This window comes from Nicotiana tabacum, chromosome 1 (assembly GCF_000715075.1).
Source record: "Nicotiana tabacum cultivar K326 chromosome 1, ASM71507v2, whole genome shotgun sequence".
In the NCBI taxonomy this organism is placed as follows: Eukaryota; Viridiplantae; Streptophyta; class Magnoliopsida; order Solanales; family Solanaceae; genus Nicotiana; species Nicotiana tabacum.
Window position 1 is genome coordinate 205,909,900 of NC_134080.1, and position 12,255 is coordinate 205,922,154.

General features: G+C 33.6%; 1 protein-coding gene across 1 annotated transcript; it reads left to right on the forward strand.

Annotated features, from left to right (window-relative positions):
* Positions 1-400: 400 nt before the first annotated feature.
* LOC107761838 (ethylene-responsive transcription factor 9-like) lies at positions 401-1,294 on the forward strand. The gene has a single exon (NM_001324732.1). The coding sequence runs from the start codon at positions 452-454 to the stop codon at positions 1,229-1,231; it is 780 nt and encodes a 259-aa protein (NP_001311661.1). The 5' UTR covers positions 401-451; the 3' UTR covers positions 1,232-1,294.
* The last annotated feature ends 10,961 nt before the right edge of the window (positions 1,295-12,255 follow it).

Here is a 12,255-nt window from a genome sequence, read left to right on the forward strand (position 1 = left end):
GTTCTCAGGTAAAACTATTCAACTTTGACACCACATTTATTTCCTGCTAATCTGTTTGTAAAAAACCGACAATAGGCAATTGCTCCTCTAATTTTCACCAGTCACATATTATAGTATAGTAGTAGAAAATACAAATGTCTACGTACTTCCCAGGTATATCCAAAAAAATTAAAAAAAAAATACTCTGCCGCCATCAAATAACACAAATGTCACGTAACTGAATGGACCCCACATATCGAGAACGTAGGTCCCACATCCCATGGGGGCGGCTATTTCTCATTAGTCAAATAGCCATAGCCACTATTGACTGTGTCCCCTCCACTCGCTTTTTCCTATTTAAATCGCCTTCTCCTTCTTCCGTTCTCTCTATTCCCTACCCATTTGTTCTTCAAATTTCAGCATAATTTATCCAAAATTTTTACTATTAAAAAAATATAGTCGGAGAGTGTAAATGGCGCCGAAGCAACAGGGTGGCGCGGTGGCGGTTACGGCGGCGGTTGGAAAAGTGAACGGAATTTCAAAAGAGGTGCATTATAGGGGCGTAAGGAAGAGGCCATGGGGGAGGTATGCGGCGGAGATAAGAGATCCGGGGAAAAAGAGCCGGGTTTGGCTTGGGACTTTTGATACGGCGGAGGAAGCAGCTAAAGCCTACGACGCGGCGGCGAGAGAATTTCGCGGTGCAAAAGCGAAAACAAATTTTCCTCCGCCGGACGAAGAGAACCTAAAAATCGCCCAAAACAATTTAGGCGTTAAGATAAATAAAAATATCAATGATGATAACAATCGTAGTCCGAGTCAGAGCAGTACCGTTGAGTCATCCAGCCGTGACGGGTTATCTCCCGCCGTTATGGTTGATTCATCGCCGTTAGATCTCAGCCTCGGCGTGAAATTCCCGTTCCAGAACCATCAGTTCCGTACTTCTCCGATTTCCGGCGGTTTTTCCGGCTGCGGGTTCACCGGCGCAACTCCTGCGGTGAATCATCACATGTATTATCTGGAGGCTCTGGCACGTGCGGGAGTGATAAATCTGGAAAAACACCAGCAAAGGAAGACGGTTGATTTCCTTGGCGGTAACGGCGGACATGGCGGCAGTAGCGGCGGCAGCGGAAGTGGGACCCAGAGTGAATCTGATTCATCATCGGTGATTGATTTTATGCGTAACGATGTTAAGCCCCCTACAAGAACAACTCTTAATCTGGACCTCAATTTTCCTCCACCGGAGAACGTGTGAAAACGCCGGCAACGACGGTCGGAGATTTTGAAAGCATTTCTTCTTTTTCTATTTAATTTAATTAGTGCAATTTCCTTTTAATGTTTATTTAACAGAAAAGGAAAATGAAAAAAAAAGTATATAGAGTTAGGTGATAATTAGAAAACGGAATAGCTACCGCCGATCGATGTGAATATCAAGAAAGGCTGATCTACTACCTTTTTTTGCAACACAAACAAATCTATTGATTTTGATTGCTGTTGTTCAAAGATCATCCTTGTAATATTGTTGCCGGTTTTTTTAAGCTGAAAAAAGAACAACCTTAACATTAATTACTCCATTGTTCACTTTTATTTAGCCCATTTTAACTTTTGATGTTCGTTAAGAAAGAAATAATAAATAAAGTATATAATTTATCACAATACTCATATTAATTATTGTATATTTTATTGAATTTGAAAAAATAATTTAAAATTATAAATATTATAGGTATAAAGAATTTTTTTTTTTTACGTAAAGTATTAAAAATAAAAAAATATTTTTAATATACATAGCAAGTAAAAAAAACGGATGGAGTATTTTAGACAAAATTTCAATCTACAGTTAAGATATTCGCTTTTCTATTTTATATCCAGATTTTGCTTCGTTTTACTTTTAAGTTATGCGTGTGTGTGTATTTGTTCGGTCGGAATCGGAGGAGCATGTGGTGGTGGTGAGGACGGTCAGAGAGTTTTGGGTTACACGTGCGGCACGTGTGGTCCATTAGAGTACGGACATGGCAGATACCGAGGAGGACAGAGTTTGTTTTTGAGCAATAATGGAGTCTGTGCCACATGGGTGTTGTCTGCTCCCCTTTAGGTGGTTGGTTTTTATCATTCAGCTAACGTAATAAATACGTACTTTAAGCTAAACAAGCTACGTAAACGGATATTTTGACCATAGTAAGTTAGTAATGTAACAGAAAATATTTTGAAATAATGTTTTTCATACCAAACACACCCAAAATCTTTTTTTAAAAAAATATTTTTTCAGCCTCATTAATAGATTAAAAGTTATTGGCCATTACTTGTTTCTTTACAAAGAGCATTGTTATAATGATTGGTTGTCGCTATTATAAATAGAAGATTATTACGGAGAACTTGATTTTTTTATAGTAAAATAATAAAAATCGTTATAAATAGATTTGACCATAGTATATTAGAAAGATGCATACATAACCACAAATTTAATATTGAGGGTGTTTGGATTGGCTTTAAAACTCGTCAAATCAGGTTAAAAGCATAGCCCCACAAGTGGGAAACAAATAGATATAAAAAAAATCCAAAATTATCTATTTGTGTGTTTATTTGCTTTATCATGATATTTTTATTTCCTGCAAAATACTATTAGAAAATACAGAGAATTGACATATTATATATATTTTTTATTTAAAATAATTTATTTTTAAGTATATAATATATGAATATTTTATAGTCATCAAACTCCCCCGCACTTGATCCTTGCTCGTCCTCGAGGTAGTAATTTTATTAATAATTATTGTTTCTTGTAGTAGGTGGCAGACTGCAGATAATGAGATATTTCCGCACCTCCCATTTAATGTGATTATATTTTTCTTTTAATCTATCTAGAAGTATAAAATCTTATATATTTAAAATTAATTACTTTAAAATTTCTCGTTCCCGTCTTAATAATGTCATACCATATTATAATTATAAAAATATTTATTTTATGATATTTTAAACTATAAATTTCAAAAGTCTTTCTCTTTTACTGTTCATTTCCTTCAAACATTAACATAAAAAATGTGTCGGATAAAGTAGGTATGTATCTAACTTTGCGATATAATTTTTCTTACATTATCCGATCCAAAAACATATTAAACACCATTAAAAAGTAAAATAGGTTGCTTGACGAATTATCTAATACTCCCTCCGTACATATTTTTATTTTGCATGCCCTTAAGGAATCATAAATATGAAGTGTTTTTTGATTAATTTACCCTTATCTATATGAAATAAATGTGCACTCTATTAAAATATTTGCTTTCAAGAACAATTAATATATGGACAAAATCGGGGAAAAAATTGATTAATTAATAAATTATGGCTTCTTCGTTACTGTATTTCGTTTTTACTATTGTCGGAATTTTGCTTTCCTTGCGTCGAAAGTTTATTGAAAATGACTTTTCAATCTTCACAAGGTAAAGGTAAGATCTGCATACACATTATCCTCCTCATATCGCACCGATGGGATTATAATGAAATTATTGTTATTGTGGTTGGTCTTATAAATTGATATAGTATTTTGGGATAAACTTATATAGCAATCTTAACAACTAATATGGGATGAAGGAAGTACAATACTTTTATAATAAAAAAAGTACTCCCTTAATTTTTGAAAAACTTTATAGTTTTTTCAGAGTTTTATATAATATTTTTTTAATTTACGTATTTTATAGTAATCTATATTATATTAAAAGGAGAGTAGTGAAGCATGTGGTTAAGCCAAGTGGCAAGTTAAAATGAAGTCACTTGGCAATTTTAAGACAACATAAAAAATTTAAATTATAAGTGGAAACATATTTAATGGAAGTAGTAGTCCAAGATTTTCTGTAAGTTGAATTTCATTCTTTAATTAGTCAAAGCCCAATTATTTTAAGATTTAAACTAAAAATAAAAATATTTTCTTTTTAATGACCAAAGGCGTACACAAAAAAAAGGATGTAATTTTCATTAAGCAAACCAATATACTATAACTATAGATATCTTTAATTAAATTTATGTATAATATAGATGTGATGACCCAAAAGGTCATCACTTGTTTTAAAATGAAATCATGTGTTATGAGGCCTTGAAAACCTCACTTATCATCACCTCGATTTATTTGCGCAATCCGAGCGCGTAGTCGGAAAGCTTAAATATGAAATTCTGCTAAAATGATAAAATTTGGTTATAAAATGAGTTAGTTTGACTTTGGTCAACATTTGGGTAAACGAATCCGGATCCGTAGTTTGACGGTCTCGAATGATCCGTAGGAAAATATGGGACTTGTGCGTATGCTCGGAATCGAATTCCGAGGTCCCAAGCCCGAGAAATAATTTTTTAAGTGAAATTGTTTAAGAAAATTTGAAATGAAATCTGATTAGAAAGCAATGTTATCGGGCCCGTATTTTGGTTCCGGCGCCCTGTACAGGTCTTATATATGATTTAAGACGTTTCTGTAAAAATTTAGTTAAAAACGGACGTCGTTTGATATAGTTCGGACTTGAATTGCTAAATTTGATGCTTGAAGGAGTTTGAGAAAAATTCTTGATTTTGAGGTTTGATTCATTATTTTTGAGGTTATTTTGGCGATTTGATCGCACGGATAAGTTCGTATGATGTTGATGAGTTAGTATGTATGTTTGGTTAGGAGCCCCAAGGGTTCGGGTGAGTTTCGGGTAGGTTCCGGGATGCCTTAGGCCTAAAAACATAGTTGTTGCAGGTTCAGAGAAATTTGCAGGTCTCTGAACCCGCTATTGCGGTCCGCGAGAAATCGTGTGCGACCGCAGAAGGTCCAATGCGGTCTGTGTGAGGTTCGTACGGTCCGCGGTGGAGAGCTGTGAGGCCGCAGTCAACTTTGTGCGGTCCGCGGTGGAGGGCTGTGCAGCCGCAGTCGGTTTTGCGCGGTCCGGACAGGGGCGCTAATCTGCAGTATCCCAGGAAGGACTGTGCGGCCACGGTCCATTTTGTGCGGTCTGCACAGGGCACCTGAGAATAGTAAAAATAGACGGGATTTTCAGCTATTTTTCATTTTTCAAAACCCCAAAAACATAAGAGGCGATTTTTCAAACAACTTTTCTTCTCCAAATCAATTGTAAGTCATTTTTAACTTGTTTTCTTCAATCATTAACATCTTTTAACATGATTTCAACTTAAAATCAATGATTTTCAAGGAGGAAATTGGGTGTTTTGGGTAGAACCTAGGTTTTTCAAAAAATAGGGATTTGGACCTCGATTTGAGGTCCAATTTCAAAACAAATTATATATTTGAGTTCGTGGGGGAATGGGTAATCGGGTTTGGTTCGAACCTCGGGTTTTGACCATGTAGGCCCGGGGGCGATTTTTGACTTTTTGGGTAAAAACTTGGAAAACTCATTTTCATGCATTCAAATTGATTCATTTAGCGTTTATTGATGTAATTAAGTAACTTGTGGCTAGATACAAGCGAATTGGCGGATGAATCAAGGGGTAAAGCTATAATTGAACCTTGAGTTGTGTTCGTGGCATCGAGGTAAGTGTTTGGTCTAACCTTAGCTTGAGGGATTAGGAGTTGAGTCCTATTTGCTATGTGGCAATTGATGAGTACGACGTATAAGCATGGTGACGAGTATCTATACGTTGGTGTCTAGCATGACGTGAGTCTTTATATTGTGAATATCTCGAATTCGTTGTATCTTTCATGCCTTGGTGATGATTTCTAATTGTTGTGAAAAGTTTGTGGAAGGAATTGTGTCCTTTGAACATCGAGGAGCATTGGCTCAAGTTATATTACGAAATGTAAAAGTATATGAGATGATTGAACACTTTGGAGCATTGGCTCAAGTGGTAAAGTGAGTTATGAAATAAAAGTGAAAGAAAGAGAAAGAGTTATTAAATTGCTCCCTTGCCGGGATATTGTGGCTTTGTTAGTTATCTCCCTTGCCGGGATGTCGATATTATTGATGTTGTTTTCTTGCCGGGATTTAATTGTTTAATTGTTGTTCCCTTGCCGGGATTCCTATTATGATTCTGTTTATTCCCTTGCCCCTTTGTTTGTGATTGTTGTTTGGGTGAGGAAGAGTGTTAAAACACGAAGGGTGATGCCGTGCATTGTTTGATATTGCGAGGGAAGAGTGTAAAGCATAAAGGGTGATGCGGTGCCGCATGATGTACCATTCCGTGCCGATTTTATTGATTATATGGTGATGAAAGAGAGTAAAAGTACGAAGGGTGATGCCGTGCACATCTTTATTATATGATTGTGTTGGTGAGGACGAGAGTAAAAGCACGAAGGGTGATGTCGTGCACACTTTTGTTATATAATTGCTTTGGTGAGGACGAGAGTAAAAGCACGAAGGGTGATGCCGTACAAATTGTTGATTTCTGTTTCTTTGTTGATATTCGAGTTGTGTTATTTTTTTCCTTACTTGATGATTTCTATTCGGAACTGTTATCTCCCCCACATCATGTTTCCCCCTCCCACATTGACTGGTTATTTTCTGTATTTCTTTTACTGTATATATATATATATATATATATATATATATATATATATATATATATATATATATTTGAACTGCACAAGTTTATTTGGTAGTCTGGTCCTAGCCTCGTCACTACTTTGCCGAGGTTAGGCTAGACACTTACCAGCACATGGTGTCGGTTGTGCTGATACTACACTCTGCCCTGTGTGCAGATCCAGGAGCAACTTTCGGACAATAGTTAGAGGGCTTCCTTCAGTCCACTCAGAGACCCAAGGTAGACCTGCAGGCATCCGCAGGCGGCGTCTCCCTCTATCTCTATTTCCTGTTTCATTTCCTTTTGTTCGGAAACAGTGTATTGTATTTCATCAGACCTTGTATGTAGTAACTCTTAGACAGTTTGTGATACTGTGACACCAGGTTTTGGGGTATTTGAGGTTTTAAAAGTTGTAATAGACGTAGCCTTCAGATATTTCATTGTTATCTTCCGCTTAATTATTTAACGTTCCGCTGTTTTTATGTTATTGCTCGTAATTGTTAGAAAGAAGTAATTTAGTAAGGAATTAGATAATTAAGGGTTGACTTGCCTAACTCTCATTAGTAGGCGCCATCACGACTCCCGAGGGTGGGCAATCCAGGTCGTAACAATAGATTTTGTGTATAATTCAATTATGGCATGTATTCTTTTTGAGAAAGAATCATTGTATATTACACATTAATTTTAAGTTAAAATAATAAGTCTTTATTTAGTACAAGCTTTGTATTTGACCTTATTTGTGAACAATATACAGTACTACATGTATCATATACATTACTATAGGTATCTTTCATTAAATTTTATGTATAATTCAGTTATGGTAAGTATCTTTTTTGAGAAAGAATTAATTAAAATTTCGTTAATTTCGTTTTGTATCTTACACATTTATTTTAAATTGAAATAATAATTCTTTATTTAGTACAAGCTTTGTATCTGACCTTATTTGTGAACAATATACATTACTATAGGTATCTTTAATTAAATTTTGTGTATAATTCAATAGATATCCTTTTTTAAGAAAGAATTAATTAAAATTTTGTTAATTTCGTTTTGTATCTTACACATTAATTTTAAGTTGAAATAATAATTTTTATTTAGTACAAACTTTGTATTTGACCTTATTTGTGAACAATATACATTATTATAGGTATCTTTAATTAAATTTTGTGTATAATTCAGTTATGGTAAGTATTCTTTTTTAAGAAAGAATTAATTAAATAAATATTTTGTATCTTACATCTATATTATATTAAAGGAAATGATATTATTAACAAAAGGACAAAGGAAAAAGACAAGAAAAATTAAAGTTTGGTGGTTAACAAAAAAAATAAACCAAGGTTGAAAATTCAAAAAGCCCAAAGCTAGAAAATGAAGATCTGTATTATTTCTTTAGCACATTCGCTCTTACACATTGATTTACACATACTTTTTTTTAAAAATTAGGATTTCAGATGCCTTAAAAATTGATTTACTTCGATAGTTTTTCTTTAGAAATCTTTATTTAAGCAACTTTTATTTAAGTTTGGATTCTCTACATTGCTTAGGGTTTAGTTTACACACAAACTACTGCAAAGTATAACTCCAAACTATAGCTATATCAGTGAAATATCAACGTCCAAAATAAGTTGGAATTTGAAGGTTCGTGTTGTTAGATTTTGGCACGTTCCAGACCGCGAGAAACCAGAAAATCCTAATTCAATTGAATTAATTATGTTCAAGATGAAAGGTGCATACTCTTTTAGCTGTTGTTATTTTTTCGAGTTGCGATGTATTTTCTTCAAGTTATGCGCCTTACTAACTTAACTTTTTTTTCAATTTTTTTTATTTTAGGAAGATCGAATTCATGCAACTATTGGAAGAACTATTATTAAATGATTTATCATTTAATTATTGAGTATTGCTATTGTCTTATGATCCTTTGGTCTTATGTATCATTTTCTTTAGTTAATATTTTTAATTGGTATAACTATGTTATGTGGCAGTTCATCAGAGATGACATTTTAGCTTTTTTTCCAGCGCCTTACTCCTAGAATCTTGAAGCCAATTAAGTATTTCTCTCTTTTCTTTATATATGATTTACTTTCTAGACTTATTGGTTACTGTATTTGTGTATTTTATTGTCATATTGTTGTGATTAATTTGCCACAAATTTTTATCATATTTGAGTGATACTGTCGTGTTAGAGCTTGCGGATTAGTGAGAAATGGAGAATACTAATAGATTATACTAGCAATCCTCATCTGCTGCTGGGTGGACAACAACAGTGGCCAAAGAACCAGAAACTGGAGAATTCTATATTGAGGTAGTATGCAACTTTTTACTTTAATGCAAAATTGAATAATTTACTGCAGAGAGCATAATATAAGCTAGATGCATTGAGAAAGTCTAAAAAGATGTCACTTGTAGTGACATGGAACAATGGCTTGTGACTATGTTATCTGCGGTCCAAGTGCATGAAGCTCATCTAGATTCTGACGTTGGCATGATGAGATCTATTGGCTTCCTAAAATCCAAGCTATTGATGTATTTGAATATATTTTATTCTACACTTAATCAAAATATCTGAAAGTGTGCAATAATTTTAGATGCCAACTAAGTTTCCTTCTAAAGATCATTCTGGCATGTCTTCTTCATTTATCTCATCAGTAATACAATATATGTTGTCTCTCATTTCCGTCAAAAATTATCGCCAAGGACAAAAAATTCTTGAATTTTTACCCATGCCTTTTTGTAGTTATAAACCTCAATATAGAGGACAACTTATGAAAAATTATGTCCATGAGCATTTGCTACAATAATGTTCCCTTAGGCACATGCTTCATATCAAGCAAATTGTATAACATTATTATTTTTCGTGAAATATTCATATCAAGTAAATTGTATAGTATCATTATTTCTTATGGAATATTTATTAGGAGATGAAATGAAAGTTTTACCGGAGTCTTAATATGTTTTTAATGTTTGATTGTAAAGATGATATTAATACTAATATATTAAACTTTATGGTATATATTATTCTTTTTAATTATCCGCAAATAACACGAGTACTAATACTAATAATTATTAATAAGGAGAAAATGTGGACAGCGGATAAGGGAAAGGGCCAATGTGGACGCGGACATAAGAAGTGAAGAGAAAGCGCGGCTGCCGGTTAACGTGGGGCCCTGTCATTTTGTTGTCCAAAGGCAAAGCCGTCCACGAGATTCTCCTTTTATTTCTGATTTCTCGTGTCATTTTAGTAGACTTCAATTCTACTATTTAAATTTAATATTTTATTCCTTTTTTTGCCCGATAAGTCCAAGACTTCATACTCCTTTTCCCTAGCAAGTTGTTTATTAGCACGTCTTACTCAACATAAAATACACTACCACAAAAAAAAAGTAGAAAGTTTTCTCCAATACCAACATACTTAATATAATCTATAAATAAAATTTAGAAAGGGAAGTATGTAAGCAGACTTTATTCTTATCTTATTAGGATAAAAATATTATTTTCAATACTATCGGCTCAGACAAATATAGTCACAATAATTTTAAAAATATATATAATAATAAAGAAAAAATAAAATAATAACAACAATAAGATAATATTAAAATCGAAGCAGAAGCAACATTAGGTAATAATGGAAATATTAAAAAAGAAAATACAAGAATAGTAATAAAACCAATGGCATTGACTATCTATTAATCTTTTACCCTAATTCTAGACTTTCACACTGTATGGGTCTGAATTTGACCGACCTCGACCTATAGTAAGCACGACAAACGATCGAGCACCCGCGAGTCGATACCCAGAGGGATACGACCTTATGGTAAAAGAAGGAACAATACGACCTCGGCAGTAGGGTAAGCCCATTATGAAATATGGAGAATATTCCTTAAAAGATTCTTTACATGTTGTTTCTACGATTGGAAGGAATTCCTCAGTATATAAAAGGGATGAGAGCCTTGTAACAGAGGGAGGCGGGGGAAAACTCACTAACCTGTAAAGAAAAGAAAGTTTACAACTCTCTTCTCTCTATTGTTATCATCCTAGAGTTTATTATCTGCAGCTACGATTTACTCCTTCATCTTTGATTGATTTGTTCAAAAAAGATTTTAATATTTTTTGAGTCAAACACACACCCTCTTATTAAAGGCCATGTCAAAAAATTTCTTAACAAGTTATGAATAAAATATCAGAAAAATAGTAATAAACCAAGGAAGATCGCATAGTTATTGCACTAGAAAAACTAATTATAGATTTCGTTTTGCTTTAAAAGCAAAGTTTTTGTTAAAATAGCATTTCCCCCCCCCCCCTAATTGTATAGATTTTTTTGAGATACTTCATTTTATTTTATTTTTGCAATATGAGACATGTTAGAATGATATTTTTGCCAAAAAATGAGTAAAGCATCATATGGCTACATATGTTTTCTTTTTTTGATAATAGAGGAATATTATATATAAAAACTAGAAATTATTAGGGTTGTTACAAATACTTGAAAATTTGTCAGACATTGGTGGTTCATCAACAGTTATATTCTGGTTTCCTAACGATCTTAATCTATTACATGCCATAGTGTGTAATGACTTTTTGGAATGATGAACTCCATTTACATTCTTTGATAGTTCTTGCATCACAAAAAAGGTGAACTTACATGGAACTTGGGATTATCATTATTGTACTGCTTGTATTGCTTTTTGGTTGCATCTTTTGCTAGTAGATGCGTCACTTGGTTCCTTTCACGAAAATTATGTCGAAGGAGTAGGTGTTTCTGCTGGAGCATCAATAATCTGCATGCATGAACAATGTTAGATAAGACAATGTAGTCGTGGTGAATTGCTTTGATTGCTTCCGTTGAGTCTGTTTCCACCTCGAGTGAGGAATAGTTTGAATTTTGTTGATATTTTAAGGCCTTCATGGATTGCCTGTAGTTCAGCATGAAGGGGTGAAATTGCACAATCTACTTTTTGGTATCTCATTATCCAGTCACCCAAGTGGTTTCTGAACATACCCCCTAGGCCAAATTTATTGTCATTTATTTGAAAGGCTCTATCCGTATTGAGTTTGTACCAATATTGATGTGGAGGGTGCCACTTTATGTTGATATGAATTTTGTTTTGGGTTGTAGCACCTATGGAATTAAAGTAGTGATATTCTATAGCATGGTTCTTAATATCATTTAGGCGAGGTGGATAATTCGCGTTATTTATATTATTGTTATTTCGTATAATCCAAATACCCCATAGTAAAAAGAAAAGTAAGTCAGCCCAAGTGATATTGAGAAATTGATAGTTATTGTTTAGGAATTTTAAATTAAGAAGCTAATGGTTGTTTGTATTGATTGTGAGGGTATTGATACCCAGGGACCTCCATATGTTTAAAATAATTGGGCATTCGAGGAAGATATGGCTGATTGTTTCTTCCTGCTTTCGGCATATAGGGCATTGAGGATTGATATTTATGCCTGTGTGATGGAGATAAGATCGACAAGGAAGCCTATTATGGAGGCATTACCACAGAAAATATTTGATCTTATTAGGGCAATATAATTTCCATATCCAGTTGAAGTTTTGATCTCCTTGACTAGGCCAATTGTTTATTAGGTGATAGCAAGATTTTGTATTGAATATACCATTGTTATTCATGCTCCATAAAGATTTGTCATAATTATTTTTGCTTAGAGGCTCTGGTATTGCTTTTATATTATTTATAATAGAGGTTGGAAAATTTAATGAAATTTTTGAGAAGTTCCATTTTCCATTATCAATAAGGTCTTTTATTGTAAGATTTCGTTCATTTTTT

What these genes read in the sequence shown, in the direction of transcription:
- LOC107761838 (NM_001324732.1), top strand. Translation starts at nt 452, where the DNA reads ATGGCGCCGAAGCAACAGGGTGGCGCGGTGGCGGTTACGGCGGCGGTT.